General features: G+C 41.7%; 1 protein-coding gene across 2 annotated transcripts; it reads right to left on the bottom strand.

Moving 5' to 3' along the window:
- Positions 1-12,376: 12,376 nt before the first annotated feature.
- On the bottom strand, positions 12,377-20,539 carry LOC135550873 (uncharacterized). Of its 2 annotated transcripts, none has more exons than XM_064982060.1 (4): positions 20,437-20,539; positions 14,644-14,755; positions 14,067-14,357; positions 12,377-13,283 (listed from the first exon to the last, which is right to left on the bottom strand). In XM_064982060.1, the coding sequence occupies exons 2-4, from the start codon at positions 14,687-14,689 to the stop codon at positions 13,234-13,236; spliced, it is 387 nt and encodes a 128-aa protein (XP_064838132.1). In that variant the 5' UTR covers positions 14,690-14,755; positions 20,437-20,539; the 3' UTR covers positions 12,377-13,233. The 2 variants fall into 2 exon arrangements, with proteins under 2 accessions (XP_064838132.1, XP_064838134.1); XM_064982062.1 differs by having other exon boundaries at positions 14,067-14,300.
- Between the last annotated feature and the right edge of the window lie 1,794 nt (positions 20,540-22,333).

Below are 22,333 nucleotides of genomic sequence, written 5' to 3'. Positions count from 1 at the left end.
GTTGTTTGGAGTTTGGAGTTTTTCTCTGTACTCTGAGGATGCTCTTACAGAATTCCGCGTACAGGGTTTCAGTTGGGTGTTTGTCTCATTTGTAGGTGTGTGTATGTTCTCAGATTATCACAGATTAAAACAGATTATCTGTTTGCGAGGAACCCAATTTGTGAGGAGAAGAAGGATAGAATTATCTTGCCTGGTCCTGGCTGGTGTGTCAGAGGTAACACTACCCCATAAGCCTCTGCCCGAACCCAGAGGCCACAACACACCTCCTGCCATCATTGACATGGTGGCAACATAGTGGCGTTACTGTGCCCTGCCATCCCTCTCTGAACAAGCCTCCGCATAATTTGTACCAGCCTTCCTTAAGTGCCTTCAAAAGATGAAAGTTTATCCTGTCCTGTCCTGCCCTGTCCCATCCTAACCTAACAGGGCATTTTCTGTTGAAGTCCTGCTACAGTAGGTTTCCAGTGGTGGTCAACATATTTCCATGAGTGGTAGTAGCTAACAACCTGTTTTAAGTTCACATCCTTTCTCTTCCCTCTTTAGATCTCTTGGTGCTCTCTGTCCCTTTCTACTACCCTTTTCACTCTCTCTCCTCTGGCTTCCTTCTTTATCTCTTTCAGTGCTCTCTCGCCTTATGTCTTACCCTTTCTGTCCCTCTCTCTTTTTCTCTCTCCTCCTCTCTCCACTCTTTTACTCGGTTTTTTTTCCCTCTATCTTTCCTGGTTCTATCTGTCTCTCTCATCCTCCTCCCTTCATCTTCTATTCTCCCTCTCTCTCCCTCTTTCCTGCCTCTCTTGGTGCTCTCTATCCTTTTCTCTCTCCACTCTCTTACTCTGTCAGTGTACTCTCTCCCTCTTTCCAGCCCAATCTCATTCTCCCTTTTCTTACCCTTGGTGTCTCCCCCCCCCCTCCCTTAAGGCTGGCGAGTGCAGCTTAGAAGGTTTAGTTGAACAGGGTGCTGTGCTGGATTAAATTGGATCCTGTTTAGAAAGCAGCTGTTCAGTGTGGGATGAATTGTTTATGGTCTGCTCAGTTAGGGGCAGAGGGAGAGAAGGAGGGAGCGGGAGAGAGATGTTGCTCCTTTCGCTGCTGCCTCTCTGTCTGTGCATTAGATGCTACTTGACCTATAGGGCTCCGCATTTGATTTCACAAAGAGCCCCCTCAAATCTATATAGACCTTGAAGGATGCATGCGCGCACACACACACACACACACACACACACACACACACACACACACACACACACACACACACACACACACACACACACACACACACACACACACACACACACACAAGCAACCCCTTCACCCCACACACACATACTCCATATGGCCCCAGCACGGCAACACACACCTCTGGGATATTAGTGGTAACGTACATCTGTGCTGTTTCATTGTGTACCCTCCCACTCTGGCTAAACAGGGTCTGTTGACACTTTCATAACTAATGACCATGTCGTAAACCCTCTCTGGGCTGATCAGGGCTAAAGTCCACGCTGCTTATGCAGTGACACAGCCTTGGACTAACAGAGATGTATGATAGACTTCTAAAACCTCTTTATTTCTTTCACTCTTTCTATCTTTCTTTTTCTTTTGTTCTCTCTCTCTCAACATGGTTGGAGTATAATGCATTATGGACTGGTTACAGACTCTGTACTGAGACCCCTTTTATATAGCCAAGTTATTGTGTATTTATTCCTTTCATTATTATTTTTAATATTTATTTCTATTCTTTTTCTCTTTGCGTTGTTGGGAAGTAAGCATTTCACTGTTAGTCTGTTCCGAGTTGGGCATCTCCGGCGCGGCCCACGCTTGGATTGCGTCCTACCTGACAGGTCGCTCCTACCAGGTGGCGTGGCGAGAATCTGTCACGTCGCCACGCGCTCTCACCACTGGTGTCCCCCAGGGCTCTGTTCTAGGCCCTCTCCTATACTCGCTATACACCAAGTCACTTGGCTCTGTCATAACCTCACATGGTCTCTCCTATCATTGCTATGCAGACGACACACAATTAATCTTCTCCTTTCCCCCTTCTGATGACCAGGTGGCGAATCGCATCTCTGCATGTCTGGCAGACATATCAGTGTGGATGACGGATCACCACCTCAAGCTGAACCTCGGCAAGACGGAGCTGCTCTTCCTCCCGGGGAAGGACTGCCCGTTCCATGATCTCGCCATCACGGTTGACAACTCCATTGTGTCCTCCTCCCAGAGCGCTAAGAACCTTGGCGTGATCCTGGACAACACCCTGTCGTTCTCATCTAACATCAAGGCGGTGGCCCGTTCCTGTAGGTTCATGCTCTACAACATCCGCAGAGTACGACCCTGCCTCACACAGGAAGCGGCGCAGGTCCTAATCCAGGCACTTGTCATCTCCCGTCTGGATTACTGCAACTCGCTGTTGGCTGGGCTCCCTGCCTGTGCCATTAAACCCCTACAACTCATCCAGAACGCCGCAGCCCGTCTGGTGTTCAACCTTCCCAAGTTCTCTCACGTCACCCCGCTCCTCCGCTCTCTCCACTGGCTTCCAGTTGAAGCTCGCATCCGCTACAAGACCATGATGCTTGCCTACGGAGCTGTGAGGGGAACGGCACCACAGTACCTCCAGGCTCTGATCAGGCCCTACACCCAAACAAGGGCACTGCGTTCATCCACCTCTGGCCTGCTCGCCTCCCTACCACTGAGGAAGTACAGTTCCCGCTCAGCCCAGTCAAAACTGTTCGCTGCTCTGGCCCCCCAATGGTGGAACAAACTCCCTCACGACGCCAGGACAGCGGAGTCAACCACCACCTTCCGGAGACACCTGAAACCCCACCTCTTCAAGGAATACCTAGGATAGGATAAAGTAATCCTTCTCACCCCCCCCTTAAATGATTTAGATGCACTATTGTAAAGTGGCTGTTCCACTGGATGTCAGAAGGTGAATTCACCAATTTGTAAGTCGCTCTGGATAAGAGCGTCTGCTAAATGACTTAAATGTAAATGTAAATGTAGTCTACACCTGTTATTTACGAAGCATGTGACAAATAAAATGTGATTTTATTTTATTTATGATGCATTATAAGACTATGATGTCTTTGTAGCATCTCATAATGATTTTGAGTCTGTAGAAAAATTGCCACATTGAAAGACATACACTACCGGTCAAAGGTTTTAGAACACCTACTCATTCAAGTGTTTTTCTTTACTGTTACTATTTTCTACTTTGTAGAATAATAGTGAAGAAATCAAAACAATAAAATAACATGGAATCATGTAGTAACCAAAAAAGTGTTAAAGAAATCAAAATATATTTTAGATTTGAGATTCTACAAATAACCACCCTTTGCCTTGATGACAGCTTGGCACACTCTTGGCATTCTCTCAACCAGCTTCACCTGGAATACTTTTCCAACAGTCCTGAAGGAGTTTCCACATATGCTGAGCACTTGTTGGCTGCTTTTCCTTCACTCTGTGGTCCGACTCATCCCAAACCACCTCAGTTTGGTTGAAGTTGGGGGATTTTGGAGGTCAGGTCATCTGATGCAGCACTCCATCACTCTCCTTCTTGGTTAAATAGTCCTTACACAGCCTGGAGGTGTGTTGGGTCATTGTCCTGTTGAAAAACAAATGATAGTCCCACTAAGCGCAAACCAGATGGGATGGCGTATCGCTGCAGAATGCTGTTGTAGCCATGCTGGTTAAGTGTGCCTTGAATTCTAAATAAATCGCAGACAGTGTCACCAGCAAATAACCCCGTGTCATGCATAGGTGTAATAGGTGGCAGGGAAGTCAGGCGCAGGAGAGTCAAACTGAGTGTAAAATGGAGTCTTTTAATAAAGTTCCACGAGTATGCTCCATAACAATAAATGTACAAACAAACCAAACATGGGTACGAGGAACCGACGCGCACCTATTCAACAATCACACTATACTGACAATAAAACAATCTCTGACAAAGACATGAGGGGAACAGAGGGTTAAATACACAACAGGTAATGAATGGGATTGAAAACAGGTGTGTGGGAAGACAAGACAAAACCAATGGAAAATGAAAAAAGGATCAATGATGGCTAGAAGACCGGTGACGTCGAACGCCGAGCACCGCCCGAACAAGGAGAGGCAACGACTTCGGCAGAAGTCGTGACACCCCGCACAATAACACCTCCTTCTCCATGCTTTATGGTGGGAAATATACATGCGGAGATCATCCGGGTCATTCTCGTGAAACCATTAAAATACCATGGCAGTAATGATATTAAATACAAAACATGTAATTTAGTAATATAACGAAATATCATAATAAAGATAAATGTTCTCTACCTTGTGTAGCCGATGAAATGGCTAGCTAGTTAGCGGTGGTGCGCGCTAGTGGCGTTTCAATCGGTGACATCACTTGCTCTGAGACCTTGAAGTTGTGGTTCCACTTGCTCTGCAAGGGCCGCGGCTTTTGCGGAGCGATGGGAAACGATGCATCGAGGGTGACTGTTGATGTGTGCAGAGCGTCTCTGGTTCGCGCCCAGGTCGGGGCGAGGGGATGGACGTACAGTCTATACTGTTACACTAGCACAAAGAGTCATTTCAACATAGGAATTAATTTGTTTTGTAATAGTTTTCGTTGGTAGAAGGAGAGGAGGACCAAAATGCAGCGTGGTAAGTGTTCGTCATGATTTAATAGAACAAACTGAACACTACACAAAATGATAACGAAGCGAAAATGAAACAGTTCTGCCAGGTGAAACAGACACCAAACAGAAATTAAACACCCACAACCAAAATGGGGAAAACAGGCTACCTAAGTGTGATTCTAAATCAGAGACAACGAACGACACCTGCCTCTGATTGAGAACCATACGAAGCCAAACACATAGAAATATAACATAGAAAAAAGAACATAGACTACCCACCCCAACTCCCGCCCTGACCAACCTAACACAAAGACATAAAAAATGAACTAAGGTCAGAACGTGACAAGTTTTGTATTTTATTGCATTCCCTGCTGAAATTCTCATTACCGCAATGTGTCCAGCTCTGTCTGAATATATGTTATGTTGTAATTTAAGCAGAGTAAAATGAAAATATTCTGAAAAAAATGAATGGATGTTCTACTAGATGTTTTCAAATGACAGAAAAAATATTAACTTAATATTCATGTGTAATAATAATTAACAAATAGTGGAAAAAATAAGTGTCCATGACTGATGTTCTCATCCTCCGCAACATTTTTGAAGGACTGTTTACACACACAGAATTTTAAATTAAGTTTGATTTTGAATGAAGAAACACATCTGCCAGTACCTTCAAGATGGCTACCAGGTAAGCAGATCTATTTATATTTCTCCAGTTAAAAGTGAAACATTCTCTTGTCAGACGGCGTACACAACAGTATTAATTATCATTACCGATACAGGTATGTTTCCACATTTAGAATTTTTTTAGATTTGGCATTTTCTATGAAAATATCCTTCATTAATGTCTAATTATGTACATTGAGGAAAAATGTGCTTAGTCATCATGTCTTCTCTATTGTTTGCAAAACATGCCAAGGTTCCTCATCCTCTGCATCACCATTCTCACTTACTGCTGCGATTTAAGGCCAGTTGCGGTAGAGAACTTCTGTTTCGGTAATGAGAATTTAATCATACAGACTATATTTTTAAATATATATAATTAACTATTAATTTAAATATGATTTACTAACTGTTCATATTGTGCTTTATGTCCTGTTTAATTGCAGACAGTCAGCAAGGGACAAAAAGAAAGCTTTATCAAAGGCTAGGCTGACAAAATTCAGAAAAAAAGTTCACCAACCCAGAACTGCTGGAAGAGTACAGAAGGAAGGAGAGAGAGAGGTTAGGGGTTGGAGAGGTTACAGCAAGATGAATTAGCATATAGATAGTCTATAGGTAGCCTATGTTAATAAACCTTGCTGTAGTCTCTCCAACCCCTAACCTCTCTCTCTCCTTCTGTAATCTTCCAGCAGTTCTGGGTTGGTGTGAACTTTCTTTCTGAATTTTGTCAGGGTCTATAGGAAGTCACACAGTGTCTATAGGAAGTCACACATTGTCTATAGGAAGTCACACAGTGTCTATAGGAAGTCACACAGTGTCCATAGGAAGTCACACATCCACCACAAACGCGCACACACACAATCAGTAAGCCATTTACTATATTGTGTGGACATACTATAGGATGTCCACACACAGTGTGTAACCTTTTCAGTCCCTACTATAGGATGTGTACACACAGACACACACAGACACACAGTCTGTAAGCCATCCAGTCCCTACTGTTGGATGCACACGCACACACACACACACACACACACACACACACACACACACACACACACACACACACACACACACACACACACACACACACACACACACACACACACACACACAGTCTGTAAGCCATTCAGTCTCTACTATAGGATTACGAGTCCATAGCAGTCAGATTTTCCCCATGTTTTGAGACATGCTCATTTCATGTCATGCTTCCTTCCCAGTTCCAGATATCAAAAACGAACTCAAAATTGTAAAAATCAAGAAAACTCAAGTTCTGACAAAGAAGCAACATGAAAAAAAACTGTGGCAGGAAAACTCAAAAAGTTATTACAGAAGAAAGAAATAGCTAAAAGCAGCATTGGACATGACACCATCAAGACAGGAAGATGATTGTTACGGATACAGTTATCCTGTGTGTGTGTGTGTGTGTGTATCCTGTGTGTTTCTTTTCTCTCCTTATCCCCTCTCAGGTGAAAATCATCACTCCCCAATCAGTCAACAATCAATCATCAATCAGAAGACACACCTCCTCCTATTTCCTGACCTATCACAGTTCCTTCCCCATGGTTTAAAAACCCCATCATTTGTTTGTTCTGGAGCTCAGCTCAGCTCAGCCTCTCTGTAAATGTCATGTCTGTAGGTCTCTGTGTTTCACTCTCGCTTTGTGTCTTAACCTCTCTTTTGTTTAAGCACCTCATAGCACTTTGTCATCACATGTGAGAATTGTTTTTGGTTATGGTGTTTGTGTTTGATTGCTGGTGGAAAAGGGGGAAATCAAGACAAGTCGCCCATGGACATACACTACCCGTAGGTGAACTTTGTTAAATACACTAGTTAGAACTGGGCGGACCACCCACTGTATTTTTGGTTAGTTAGTTAGCTGTTGTTAAAGTAGGCTAGTCTAGCTTAGGGGTGTTTTTGAATACTTATTGTTTCTTTCCTTGGGTCCAGCTCAGCCCCTTTTCCTGCTCCCCCCATTACCGTGTGTTTATAAATAAACCTAGAGTTTGACGGTAGATTTCTGTTGTCGTGGTTATTTCGTTCACACTTTTACTTTGTCACAATAATAATTTGCATGAGTTATGTTACGAGTCTCATTACCATCCCCCCTAGACTGTCGGGCCAAAAGGGATTCGTAACAATGATACACTTCAACATGTTCAAGGAGCAAATGAAGAAGTTATTCAAAATCTTCAAGAAGACACAGCCTCCCCAAGAGAACAGCCATTCTCACCTCAGCAGGTAAATGTCTCTCTTCTTTTCTGAGTTGAGTTGATGGCAGGGACATCTCTACAGACACCAGGACCAATGAAGACATCTACCCCAAAGGAATCACACAAAAAGAGGAACAGAAAAAAGAAAACACTATAAAATGTAGGTCAAAGTTGTGTTAAAAAGAAGAGAAGCTGCAGGAGAGGACCAAAGAGATGATCATCCTAAAGAGAAGACTGAAAAGACTTGAGATGATGGCCAAGAGGAAGCAGGGAATTGTCAACATGGAAGGCAGAGAGGTCCAGAAGTAAACTACAAAAAGAGATTACCCAAGAACATTACCCAATAACAGCCAGAGGAGAGTAATGCGCAAACTTGGTAGCCGCTTCCTTCATCAAGATGAAGTCTCCAGTGAAATAAATGGGGAATCCTGAGAAATTCAGAAAAAGGGCCAGATATTCCGTAAGAAAGCCTTAATGGACACTATCTTCATAGAAGATTTCTGTCTGATAAGGCACAACCTTTCCAATCCTCAATTATTTAAACTTAAGCCATTATGGATTGGCCAGTGAAGAGTCACAGACAGAGAAACATGTGCTTGCAAAACGCATGAAAACTTTGGCATGAAGATAGAGAACCTGCACCAGCAGGGGGTCATAGAAACATCATCCCCAAGAGACACTGTACAGACCAGTGTGTGTAGTGACAGTGACGTGCTGTTCTAATGTTTTTGTATGTGTTGTTTTTATGTGTTCTCTGTTTTCAGCCTTCAGTGGCTTGAGAAAGTATTCCCCCCATGGCAGTTTTCCTATTTTGTTGTCTTACAACCTGGAATTAAAATAGATTTTTTGGGGGGGGTTGTATCATTTGATTTACACAACATGCCTACCACTTTGAAGATGCAAAATATTTTTTATTGTGAACCAAACAGGAAATAAGACAAAAAAACAGAACTTAAGCGTGCATAACTATTCACCCCCCCCAAAGTCAATACTTTGTAGAGCAACCTTTTGCAGCAATTACAGCTGCAAGTTTCTTGGGGTATGTCTCTATAAGTTTGGCACATCGAGTCACTGGGGATTTGCCCATTCTTCAAGGCAAAACTGCTCCGCTCCTTCAAGTTGGTTGGGTTCCACTGGTGTACAGCAATCTTTAATTCATACCTCAGATTCTTAATTGGATTGAGGCCTGGGCTTTGACTAGGCCATTACAAGACATTTAAATGTTTCCCCTTAAACCCCTCAAGTGTTGCTTTAGCAGTATGCTTAGGGTCATTGTCCTGCTGGAAGGTGAACCTCCGTCCCAATCTCAAATCTCTTGAAGACAAACAGGTTCCCCCTCAATAATTTCCCTGTATTTAGCACCATGCATCATTCCTTATATTCTGACCAGTTTCCCAGTCCCTGCCGATGGAAAACATCCCCACAGCATGGTGATGGTGCTCTCGGGGTGATGAGAGGTGTTGGGTTTGCGCCAGACATAGCATTTTCCTTGAGAGTACCTTCTTCCATATGTTTGGGGAGTCTGCCACATGCCTTTTCGCGAACCCCAAACGTGCTTGCTTACTTTTGTCTTTAAGCAATGACTTTTTCTGACCACTCTTCAGTAAAGCCCAGCTCTGTGGAGTGTATGGCTTAAAGTGGTCCTATGGACAAATATGCCAATCTCCGCTGTGGATTCTTTGCACCTCCTTCAGGATTATCTTTGGTCTCTTTGTTGTCTCTCTGATTAATGCCCTCCTTGACTGGTCCGTAAGTTTTGGTGGGCGGCCCTCTCTTGGCAGGTTTGTTGTGGTGCCATTTTCATTCCATTTTTTAATAATGGATTTAATGGTGCTCCGTGGGATGTTCAAAGTTTCTGATATTTTTTTATAATCCAACCCTAATCTGTACTTCTCCACAACTTTTTCCCTGACCTGTTTGGAGAGCTCCTTGGTCTTCATGGTGCCGCTTGCTTGGTGGTGCCTCTTGCTTAGTGGTGTTGCAGACTCTGGGGCCTTTCAGAACAGATGTTTTATATATACTGAGATCATGTGACAGATCATGTGACACTTAGATTGCACACAGGTGGACTTTATTTAACTAATTATGTGACTTCTGGAAGTAATTGGTTGCACCAGATCATATTTAGGGGCTTCATAGCAAAGGGGGTGAAAACATATACACGCACCACTTTTATGTTTTTTATTCTTTTTAATTTTTTTAAACAAGTTATTTTTTTCCTCTCCATTGGGGCAAAAAAGTATTTCGGCAGCCACCAATTGTGCAAGTTCTCCCACTTAAGAGTTTGGAGTGTGACTGTTTGAGGTTGTGGACAGGTGTCTTTTATACTGATAACAAGTACAAGTACAGGTGCCATTAATACAGGTAACAAGTGGAGGACAGAGGAGCCTCTCAAAGAAGAAGTTACAGGTCTGTGAGTGCCAGAAATCTTCCTTGTTTGTAGGTGACCAATACTTATTTTCCACCATAATTTGCAAATAAATTCATAAAAAATCCTACAATGTGATTTTCTGGATTTTTTTTCTCATTTTGTCTGTCATAGTTGAAGTGCACCTATGATGAAAATTTACAGGCCTCTCTCATATTTTTAAGTGGGAGAACGTGCACAATTGGTGGCTGACTAAATACTTTTTTGCCCCACTCTATGTTATGTAATTTTGAAGCACTAATGATGAAATTTATAGAACTTGAATCTATGATTGTGCCAATATTATCTAATTTATTTTCTACATCAAATTGTATAATGTTTTTAACCATACCTCAGTCTTAGTATACTTATTATCATTACCGAAATCATCAACCTCATTTCCGAAACCTATGTATCATTACCGCTACAGGTGTTCATTTAATGTTCATTTAATTAATTGAAAAATAGTAGTTTGCTTTAAAATGTATGTGCAGAATCTATACAATATGTTCTTTCAGGATTGCCACATCATTATGAAAATATGTCAGGTTTCAAAGAAATATAAAAAATATTAGGTTGTAGATTGCGGAAGGTGTTGCGGTAATGAGAGAAATCAGTCAAAATCAAATCATGTTCATTTAAAAATATATATTATTTGAGAGTTTCAAGTAACAGTGCATGACTGTTAATAATCAATTTTTAAAAATGTGAAAATGTATTAGCTTTCCTAATGGTCTTTACGTTTTCAGATCTTTGCGGTAATGAGAGTTGTTTTGGAAAATGTGTTCGAAATGGTGTTAAATTGTCAGTAAATGTTTTTAAATTAATGTTCACAAACACTTCAGTCCTGTTATTAATGCCTTAAATGGAAATTTGTTGATGCAAGTTTTTTTTTAAGATTTCATGTTTGAAATCTTTGAAACCAAGATTTCGTCAGAATCACCATTCTTTTTACCCACACCACTTCTCACAAAGACACAGCGGTTGGAACCAAAAATCTCCAATTTGGACTCCAGACCAAGGACAGATTTCCACCATTCTAATGTCCATTGCTCGTGTTTCTTGGCCCAAGAAAGTCTCTTATTCTTAATGGTGTCTTTTTGCAGTGGTTTCTTTGCAGCAATGTGACCATGAAGGCTTGATTCACACAGTCTCATCTGAACAGTTGATGTTGAGATGTGCCTGTTACTTGAACTCTGTGAAGCATTTATTTGGACTGCAATTTCAGAGGCTGGTGACTCTAATGAACTTATCCTCTGCAGCAGAGGTAAGTCTTGGCCTTCCATTCCCGTGGCTGTCCTCATGAGAGCCAGTTTCATCATCTTGATGGTTTTTGCGACTGCACTTGAAGAAACTTGACATTTTCCTTATTGACTAACCTACATGTCTCAAAGTAATGATGGACTGTTGTTTCTCTTTGCTTATTTGAGCTGTTCTTGCCATAATATGGACCTTTTACCAAATAGGGTTATCTTCTGTATACCACCTCTACCTTGTCACAACACAACTGATTGGCTCAAATGCATGAAGAAGGAAAGAAATTCCACAAATTAACTTTTAAAAAGGCACACCTGTTAATTGACGACCACCTCAAGAAGCTGGTTGAGAGAATGCCAAGAGTGTGCAAAGCTGTCATCAAGGCAAAGGATGGCTCGTTGAAGAATCTCAAATATAAAATATATTTTGATTTGTTTAACACTTTTTTGGTTACTATGTGACTCCATATGTGTTATTTCATGGTTTTGATTTCTTCACTATAATTCTACAATGTAGAAAAGAGCATAAATGAAGAAAAACACTTGAATGAGTAGTTGTTCTAATACTTTTGACTGGTAGTGTAAGTTCATCACAAAATGATGATCAAGGGCTTAATCGTATTCATAACACTTTACATGCTTAACTTCAGTAGGTTTATTTGACAGGAACAATGGCATTGTCTGCTTTCTTTTCATCTGGGTGCGTAAAGGGTCTCAGAGTAGGAGTACTGATGAATTCATTCAAATGTACCTGACACAACTGCCCTAGAATGCGGGCCCTGTGGTCCCTTTGCAGAGACATGTAATAATGTATTCTATATGCTGGCATGTCTGTGTGAAAACAGGTCAGTGGGGAGTCATTCCTGTCTGCAGTCTATCAGGCCTGCAGTGTTTGTTAGATTTCACTTTGGTTGCATCTAAAATGGCATCCTATTTCATAATAAAGTTCCCCTTTTCTTTACCAGGGCCCCTGGCCCAAAGTAGTGCACTATATAGGGAATCAGGTATAATTTGGAATGCACGCTATGACATTTCAAACATTGAACCCATTCAGTGCTGGTCAGGTAAGACAACTGTCTTGCCAGTCAATGGGTTAATCAAACTAAGTGCTGAGACATAATGAAAGCATGCAGACAGAGAGCACACCATCAGAGCTGGGAGGGGAGAGGGGACACATCCCTCAACTGGCACCTTCACAAGATGGCTGCCACAAATAAAACACAACAGTCACACAACTACTCTTGGTCTTTATTACATAATGAGGTGTTTACATTGTGACCATAATACCATAATTATCATGGTATTTTGTTGTGAAATAAAGTGTGTGCATAATAATTTTTGAGGAAATAACATTAAAAATCCCATGTGATCATTCATTCTAATCTTAAAATGTTTAATGACAAGAAAATTAAATCATTAAATCAATCAACAAAAATCATTGATCATCTTAAAATATTTAAAAAGACACGTAGCAGAAGGTTCAAAGCACGGTTAAGCTGTCACCACAAGATGTGCGGTGAACCATAATATTAAAATATATTTGCTACCATATATTAAATATATACTGTAGCTATCATGTTATTTCGTATTATCATTTGTCTTTTACAGACACTGTTCTCCTTTTTCCCCATATACTGTATGCTCTCACTGGATAGGGAAAGCATATGCATCAACAGCTGAATGGTACATTGTGGCCATGCATAACATGTGATATACAGTATGCATATGCTTTCCCTATATATTTATATATATATATATATATATATATATATTTATATATATAAAATACATATATATATATATAAAGCAGTAGAAGTAGTATATTATCTCGACTGATCACAGTATAAAATTCCAGATTGTGGCTCATAGTAATGCAATCTGCATTCCTGTGTAGTTGTAAATTAAGGTCTCAATGTGTTGGTTGGCAGTGGTTTCAGATAGAGGAAGGTGAGAGGGCTCTGTTTTTTCCCAAAGTGGTTGTGCAGTATGTAGAGTCTTGGACTGGTCTCAGGCCAATCGAATCTCCCCTTACCAACCCACTCAGCTTATCTTTACGCAGCACAGTCCAGTCCAGTCTAGCAACACTAACCTGCCAGCTTACCACTAAACTTCAGACCAGCAAAGATCCCTCCACCTAGAGGGGAGAGGGGAGAGGGAGAGGGAGAGCGAAAGAGAGAAAGATAGATAATATATCCTTATATTAGAAAGTTCGGTTTTATTTTTTGGGAAGAAAGTTGTAAGTCAATGTCATTAAGGAAGGCTATCACAAATGTTAAATTTCCACACTACTGTACACATTACATGAAACTGAGAGTTCACTTCACATAGAGGTGTTAAATATTTACTTAGGCTCAGGCTTAGAAGGGAGGCTGTTATAACCCTGATATGCCTACATCCAGGCCATGTTAATGAAGAACCAAATGGAAGACAACAGACAGAAAAATGATTACTTGGACTTCTCCATTAAGAAACGTTCATTTTGGTTTTCAAATCATATTTTTTTTAAATTGCGCTGACAAACAAATTGCTGTTGCAGGAGTAGCCTGGAGCAGGCATTCTCATTGACATATGCATGTTTGTCTGTTTTGTTTGTAGGTCATCTTGTATTCTGTTTGAATCCTGTTGTGACCACAACTACTAGAGTTGGCCTTAATAAACCAGACCCTGCCCTCAGTATAGTCTGTTTACTTCCTTTGTCCTCTGATTTGGTAGTTGGGGCTGACATAATAGAAGCATTTACACACATTTGGTTACACAGGAACAGCATGAAACCATGATACCAGTGTGGTATCACTTTCATGGTTCAATATTGGGTTTGCCCTTCCTCTGTTCTGTTAATGAATAGATAAGGCCCAGGGTAATTGTGGTGCCGGAGAATGTGTGTGCGTGCATGTGTCGGTGTGCATATTACACTCACCAATAGCCGCCACTCCAGCAATGCTGCCGACAGCAATGCCGGCTATCTCGCCAGTTGACAATATTGTCTCTGTGGCTTCTTCATTTGCCTGGTCGGATGTGGAGACCATGGTGCTCTTGGCCTCTGTGGGGTTAGATGTGGGGTCAGTCCCTGGGGCAGAGGTGTTAGTACCAGTGGTGGAAGGTGCGAGTGTGGACACATTGGCAGGAGTATCCTCTGGGCTTACATATTGTGCTGTTGGGGTAGATGTATTGTTTGAAGATGCAGGATAAATGTCTGCACAGAGAATGGCTGACAATAAAAGAAGAGGATAGAGTTAACAGTCACCACTGTTCACACAAGCACCTTCAAAAACATATAAAAGTGTAGTTTTTTTCAAATGAATTCATTACTCAATGCTCATTTGTTTTGACATGTATGTAAATACATATTTATTTATATAGATTTGTATAGATTTTTACAACTAATCAGGGTGGTATTCATTAGGCACCAAATGTAAGAAAATTGACTAAATGGTACAATAAGAAATGCTAAATTTGTACTGAACACATCACATGTCTAGGTGTCAAACCATTACCTGTGCCCAGCAGGCAAACAGTCAGAGTGGATAGGTTCACAGGCATGACCCTGGGTATGAAGTCTCCAAGCTAAGGAAGAAGCCTCGGTTTGTCTAAATATTGCACGTAGGCCTAGGGAGAGAGAGACAGAGACAGAGATTGAGAAAGACAGAGAGTGAGAGAGACATGGGAGGAGAGAGAGAGAGACACGGGGGGAGAGAGAGAGAGACCGATAGACAGGGATAGAGAGACAGAGAGCGAGAGAGACAGGGAGAGAGAGAGACAGAGAGTGAGAGAGACAGGGAGAGAGAGAGAGAGAGAGAGAGAGAGAGAGAGAGATACAGAGAGGGAGAGGCAGAATGTGGAGAAATAAATGTCATGTAAACTGATTTCCATGATAGTAGATTATCAAAGATAGGAGACATTGACAGACATATTCTGGAACAATTCCCCATGGGGGTTTAAAGATAAAAATCCCATACAAGATGTTACAGTAGAGGGAGAATAAGGAGGTGAATTGTTGAATGGTTTGCTTCACAGTCAATAAGGTGTGGCAATTCAAGAGAAAAAATGTATCTTCATTAAAAGCCTATATGTAGGTACATCATCAATAGAAGGTCACAGTGCTAATGTAGTCTTGACTGTAACCAGACAGAAATAATTAAAATAATTAAAATACTTTTATTTCTGTATATGAGCCATATTTTACAGTGATACTTTACTCCAGTGGTTCCCCACTGGTGTGCCTTGAAACTTTTCCTAATCTTGATAATTTAAAAAAAAACTCCCTTATAAATGTGACCTGTGGAATGCACATGGAATTTTGACATGGGAGCACTAGTTCCTGGTCAGATAATACATTCAATGGCTACATCTGTATCGTTGTTTCAAGTCCAGTGTGCTCAGGCTGTTACATTTGAAGAGCTTAATTCAGAAACGCTATGTATCAATTTTCAGAAATATTGGTAAATGAGCTTTATTGTTTAAAGAAAATATGAACGAGATGTGTGTGTTTTTCACTAATTAATCATGGCATTGGGTTGTTCAATGACATAGAGTCACAGTTAAAACTTTGGACACACCTACTCATACAAGGGTTTTCTTTATTTTGACTATTTTCTAAGTTGCAGTAATAGTGAAGACATCAACACTATGAAATAACACATATGGAATCATGTAGTAACAAAAAAGTGTTAAACAAATATATTTTATATTAGAGATTTTTCAAAGTAGCCACCCGTTGCCTTGATGACAGCTTTGCACACTTTTGGCATTCTCTCAACCAGCTTCATGAGGTAGTCACCTGGAATGCATTTCAATTAACAGGTGTGCCTTGTTAAAAGTTAATGCTGAAAATAAACCATTTCTAAAGGACACCAATAATATGAAGACACTTGCTTGGGCCAAGAAAAATTAGCAATGGATATTAGACCAGTGGAAATGTGTCCTTTGGTCTGGAGTCCAAATTTGAGATTTTTGGTTCCAACCGCCGTGTCTATGTGAGACACAGAGTAGGTGAACGGATGGTCTCCGCATGTGTAGTTCCCACCATAAAAGCATGGAGGAGGAGGTGTGATGGTGTGGGGGTGCTTTGCTGGTGACACTGTCTGTGATTTATTTAGAATTCAAGGCACACTTAACCAGCATGGCTACCACAGCATTCTCCATCTAATCTGGTTTGCGCTTAGTGGGACTATCATTTATTTTTCAACAGGACAATAACCCAACACACATCCAGGCTGTGTAAGGGCTATTTGACCAAGAAGGAGAGTGATGGAGTGCTGCATCAGATGACCTGGCCTCCACAATCACCCGACCTCAACCCATTTGAGATGGTTTGGGATGAGTTGGACTGCAGAATGAAGGAAAAGCAGCCAACAAGTGCTCAACATATGTGGGAACTCCTTCAAGACTGTTGGAAAAGCTTTCCAGGTGAGGCTGGTTGAGAGAATGCCAAGTGTGTGCAAAGCTATCAAGGCAAAGAGTGGCTACTTTGAAGAATCTAAAATCTAAAATATATTTTGATTACATATGTGTTCTTTAATAGTTTTGATTTCTTTATTATTATTCTACAAAGTAGGTGTGTCCAAACTTTTGACTGGTACTGTACATGTATTTGTTTAAAATCACTTGATGGAGAGATAAATAATCATGTTCTTTTGCAAAATGCTGTATATTCACCTCTTTCAGAGAAATAAGTAGTATTGCTAGGTTTTATACAGTCAACTGTAACAAATAACTACATTTTTAATAAAGAAATGTACAAATTATACATTTATGACATCAATGTTAAAAAAACATTTATTTAGTACAGTAATCTGAGATATGTATGTAAAACACCTACATTTGACATTTATGTCATTTAGCAGATGTTCTTATCTAGAGCAACTGTCACGACTTCCGCCGAAGTCGGTGACTCTCCTTGTTCGGGCGGCGTTCAGCGGTCAGCATCGCTGGCCTTCTAGCCATCGCCGATCCACGTTTCAATTTCCATTTGTTTTGTCTTGTCTTCCCACACACCTGGTTTCAATTCTATAATTACATGTTGTGTATTTAACCCTCTGTTTCCCCCATGTCCTTGTCCGGAATTGTTTATTGTAAGTGCTTGTGCACGTTATGTCTGGTGTGCGAAGGGGTTTTTATTATTAAAACTGCGCCATTGTAACACAGTCTTTGCTCTCCTGCGCCTGACTTCTCTGACGCCAGTACGCACCCCATACAGAATTCCAGACCAAAACTTATGGAGTCAGCAGGAGCAGGTATTCCCGGGTATAGGATGTGAAGGAACGCGTCCGGGAGCATGCAGCAATGCTCCACCACCATGGACCGCGTTGTCCAGACAATGGACCGCTGGGAGAGAGAGGGAGTTCTCCCAGCATCTCTACCAGCACAACCGGGGTCTCCACTACGCGCCCCTCCTTCTCCTGGTCCCAGTGGGATTCGTCTCTCCCTTCCCCAGGAATATGATGGGATGGCTGCGAACTGCCAGGGGTCCCTATTGCAGCTGGACTTATACCTGGCAATCGTCCACCCGGCTCCTTCAGGCCGCAAGAGGGTGTCCGCCCTCGTCTCGTGCCTCACCGGGAAAGCCCTGGAGTGGGCTAACGACGTGTGGAGAGAGGGAGATGCGGCGTTGGACCAGTTTGAGGAGTTCACCTCAAACTCTTCCATCTGAGACAGGGGATGAGGAGAACCCAGGAGTTTGCCCTTGAGTTTCAGACCCTGGCTGCCGGCGCGAGATAGAATGACAGGGCCCTGATCGACCATTACCAGTGCAGTCTGCGCAAGGACGTCCGTCGGGAGTTGGCCTGCAGAGACACAACCCTCAGGTTCCACCAGCTGGTGGACCTGTCCATCTGGCTGGATAACCTGCTGGCTACCGGCGGACGTTCAGATCGGGGTCTGTTGGTTCCATCCCCCTGCACCCCCTCACCGATACCCATGAAGCTGGGAGGGTGGTGCGCAGGGAGACTCCAGCTCGTGCACCATCTACGGCCGCTAGAGGTCACACTGCCGGTCGGTATCGGGTAGCAAGCAGGGCGCTCTGTTACCACCCCAGGTGAGCCGGCACCATTCTCACCGAGAGCCCTCTGTTGCACATATGTTTGTGTATGTCACTTTCCCTGAGTTTTCCCCACATTCCCAGCATAAGGCGCTCGGTGATTCAGGCGCGGCTGGGATTTTTATAAATCGTTCGCCCATAGTTTAGGGATCCCCATTGTTCCCGTGGCTATGCCCTTCCCCGTTCATGCTTTAGATAGTCGACCATTAGGGTCAGGGTTGATTAGGGAGGCCACCACTCCTCTGGGCATGGTGACGCAGGGGAGTCACAAGGAGAGAATTAGTCTCTTCCTTATTGACTCTCCTGCGTTTCCCGTGGTGCTAGGCCTACCCTGGTTAGTTTGTCATGACCCCACTGTTTCTTGGCCACAGTGCGTACTGGGAAGCTGTCCGTGTTCACCTTCAGCGGGCCATGCTGCGCCAAAAGGAGAACGCAGATCGCCACTACAGTGAGGCCCCGGGGCCCTGCCGGAAGCAGCGTCCGTGGTTTGTGGGGCCATTTAAAGTCCTGAGGAGAATGAACAAGGTTTGTTATAGGTTACAGCTTCCACCCGATTACCGTATTAACCCCTCGTTCCATGTGTCTCTCCTCAGGCCCGTGGTGGCTGGCCCGCTCCAGGAGTCTGAGGTGCGGGACGTTCCTCCACCCCCTCTGGACATCGAGGGGGCCCTGGCGTACTCCGTTCGCTCCATACTGGATTTGAGGCGTCTTGCGAGGGGCCTTCAGTATCTCGTGGACTGGGAGGCGTATGGTCCAGAGGAAAGCTGCTGGGTTCCGGTCAAGGATGTGTTGGACCCTTCAATGCTGCAGGAGTTCCACCGTCTTCGTTCGTATCGCCCTGCACCTCGCCTTCCGGGTCGTTGTCACGCCATGACCTTAGAGAGCTTTTTATGTCTCTATTTTGGTTTAGTCAGGGTGTGATTTGGGTGAGCATTCTATGTTCATTTGTCTATGTTTTGTATTTCTTTGTTTTGGCCGGGTATGGTTCTCAATCAGGGACAGCTGTCTATCGTTGTCTCTGATTGGGAACCATACTTAGGTAGCCTTTTCCCACCTGGGTTTTGTGGGTAGTTGTTTTCTGTTTAGTGTTCTGCACCTGACAGGACTGTTTCGGTTTCGTTTTGCACTCTGTTATTTTTGTTCTAGTTGTTCAGTTGTTAATAAAAATCATGAACACTTACCACGCTGCGCTTTGGTCCGATCATTCATCAGACGACGACCATTACAGTAGTCCCCGAGGCTGGTGTCGGCGCGCGGCTGGTCCCTCTCCTTGTTTGGGAGGCATTCGGTGGTCGGCGTCCCGGCCTTCTAGCCATTGCCGATCCACCTTTAATTTTCTATTTGTTTTGTCTTGTCTTCCCACACACCTTGTTTCAATTCCATAATTACATGTTGTGTATTTAACCCTCTGTTTCCCCCATGTCCTTGTCCGGAATTGTTTATTGTAAGTGCTTGTGCTTGTGCACGTTATGTCTGGTGTGCGACAGGGTTTTGTCCCATTGTATATATTGTTTTTGTTCACGGTGATTTTTATTATTAAAACTGCGCCGTTGTAACACAGTCTTTGCTCTCCTGCGCCTGACTTCTCTGCCGCCAGTACGCACTCCTTACAGCAACTTACAGTAAGTGCATTCATCTTAAGATAGCTAGGTGAGACAACCACATATCACAGTCAAATATAAAGGATACAAACATTCCATTCCAGCTAAACAATGGATATATAGTGTATTGCAAAAAGAAACACATTTTCACACATCTAGAATCTATGAATAAAAAATCTGAGAAAAGTACAATTTTACACAAACATGAATCTACACATAACCAATCATTTCTGATGAAAAAAGGCAATTAAAGGGGTACACACACCAATTAACCATCATGAGTAAGGAACTATGAAAATATTTCAAATAAACCCTATTTAATCTATTTAAAAAACTTTGTCACAGAAAATAGATTATTTTCAGTATGGATCAGATGGAGGGCATTACCACTAAATACATTAATAAGAAATTGTAAGTGTGCCACAGAATTTTATATCCCATCAAAGTGTGCCATGGTTAAAAAATACGCAACAAAATACTTAAATACGCAACAAAATACTTAAATGCAAAAGATAAATACTATTCATATATACATACTTACTCTGACAATTCAAATGTTGACCCAAAGGTCCCTTTCATCATATTGTTTGCATAACGAGTGACATTACATTTTGTAGCATAACACAGTACACCAAGTTAGCCACACTAACCTGGAATAACAGCAACTGGTGTGTCCCTCTTTCTCTTCTAATCTTATTCTCTTCACCCAGTTTCATCAGCTTTTATACCAAACTGTATCTAAGTCACGTCATCATATCCACATCACCATAAAATATTTTTATTTTTTTACTTAATAAACGGATGTCCATCCTCCTGTTCATGTTGGCAATTTATTGCCAGGAGAGCTGTAAAATTATATTGCACTATCAGTTTGCTGTCAACCTCTTATCTGACTTCAGGGCAATGAGGAAAGACAGGAGATAGACCTAACTGGGAACCATGCATTAAAACAGTACTAAACCGTATCTTATTAAATACGCTGTCAAAGGGAACGATTATGATTATCAGAATATATATATTCAAGGTGTCCTTCATTAAAGTTTTTGTCATTTAGCACACATTCTTATACATAGCAGCTTGCATTCAGTGCATTCAACTAAGTAGAATATAATAATAAAAACATTACAACTATTGCAAGTACACCCTTCCTCGAAAATAGCCATTATCAGCCAAATCAGTTCCTTAACTGATCAAGGTGGTAAAAGCCAAGGTGATTGGATAAAATACATATACTATGTAATATAAGGATTTAAGGAATATGGTAGATACTGGGCACAAACATCAATTCAACATCTATTCCACATTGGTTTAACGTAGTTTCATTGAAATTACGTGGAAACAACGTTGATTCAACAAGTGTGCGCCCGGTGGGTGATGAATGATAACTAGAGGTTATTTCCTTCCTCTTGAATTCTTGAAATATAGTGTGTCTGTCATTATGGCAATGTATTCACGTAGGGCCCTGAATGGTTGGAGCCAAGCTGTCAGACATTTTCCATTGGTGTCAATGGACAATGGGCTTCTTCATCTACACCTTATGTCCCAAATGTCACCCTAATCCCTACATAGTGCACTACATAGGGCACCATTTGGGACTCAACCCCTGAATAGGCCCAGTAAAATGAACACGTGTTAATAAAATATATACTGCTCTGTGAATAGCATTGTGTTGATTATACAGAGTTCTACTGAATGACTCAAGACTAAGCCTACAGGTTGGTAGCCTGTGAGATGCTTGAAGATGAGTTTGTGTGAGTATGAAGAGGAGATTTGCCCCCGGACCGTCATGGTAATGAGAGAAAGAGAGAGAATAGATTTTGCAGTTATTTGTGTTTTTGTTTTGTGTCATTGTGTTTAGCTCTCTTTTTGTTTTGTTTCCGTTTTAAATTATTTCACTAATTTCTGTAAAATAGCATGAAATACACTCATATACTTATCCACACACCCATGCAAAACTATGTGCACAAATTGGTTGTGCGGACACGCACACACACTACAGACACATGCATGCACACCTACATTCCATAGATGATCTCATTGTACTGATTCAATGTTTTATAGATTTACACTGCATGACTTCATTGTACTGATTCAATGTTTTATAGATATACACTGCATGACTTCATTGTACTGATTCAATGTTTTATAGATATACACTGCATGACTTCATTGTACTGATTCAATGTTTTATAGATATACACTGCATGACTTCATTGTACTGATATACATGTTCTTCTTTTTTTATATTTTTTTACTTATCAAAGCTAAATTATTTTTAGATTATCTCTACTATTTTTATTCATTTATATCATTTAAATGTTTTTACTTTACAAAAAAATATATATTTTTAATCCCTTTGGTATTATTTTCACAAGTATGTGGTACATTTTCATAACTTTTAGTACAAAACTCACTGGTCACGCTTGTAACGAAGCCAGTCTTTCATTCAAAACCTGTCATTGTGCATTCAAAACCTTCATTCAAAACCTTCATTCAAAACCTGTCATCTGTCACCACACAACCATGGATTCAAAACTTAAGTTTATC

This window comes from Oncorhynchus masou, chromosome 12 (genome assembly GCF_036934945.1).
Source record: "Oncorhynchus masou masou isolate Uvic2021 chromosome 12, UVic_Omas_1.1, whole genome shotgun sequence".
NCBI lineage: Eukaryota > Metazoa > Chordata > Actinopteri > Salmoniformes > Salmonidae > Oncorhynchus > Oncorhynchus masou.
This window is presented reverse-complemented; position numbering and strand designations above follow the sequence as displayed.

Coding starts and splice junctions, on each gene's coding strand:
- LOC135550873 (XM_064982060.1), bottom strand. CDS start 14,689: ATGCCTGTGAACCTATCCACTCTGACTGTTTGCCTGCTGGGCACAG. Junction 14,358..14,643: donor TGTTTGCCTGCTGGGCACAG/GTAATGGTTTGA, acceptor TTTTATTGTCAG/CCATTCTCTGTGCAGACATT. Junction 13,284..14,066: donor TGCTGGAGTGGCGGCTATTG/GTGAGTGTAATA, acceptor TCTCCCCTCTAG/GTGGAGGGATCTTTGCTGGT.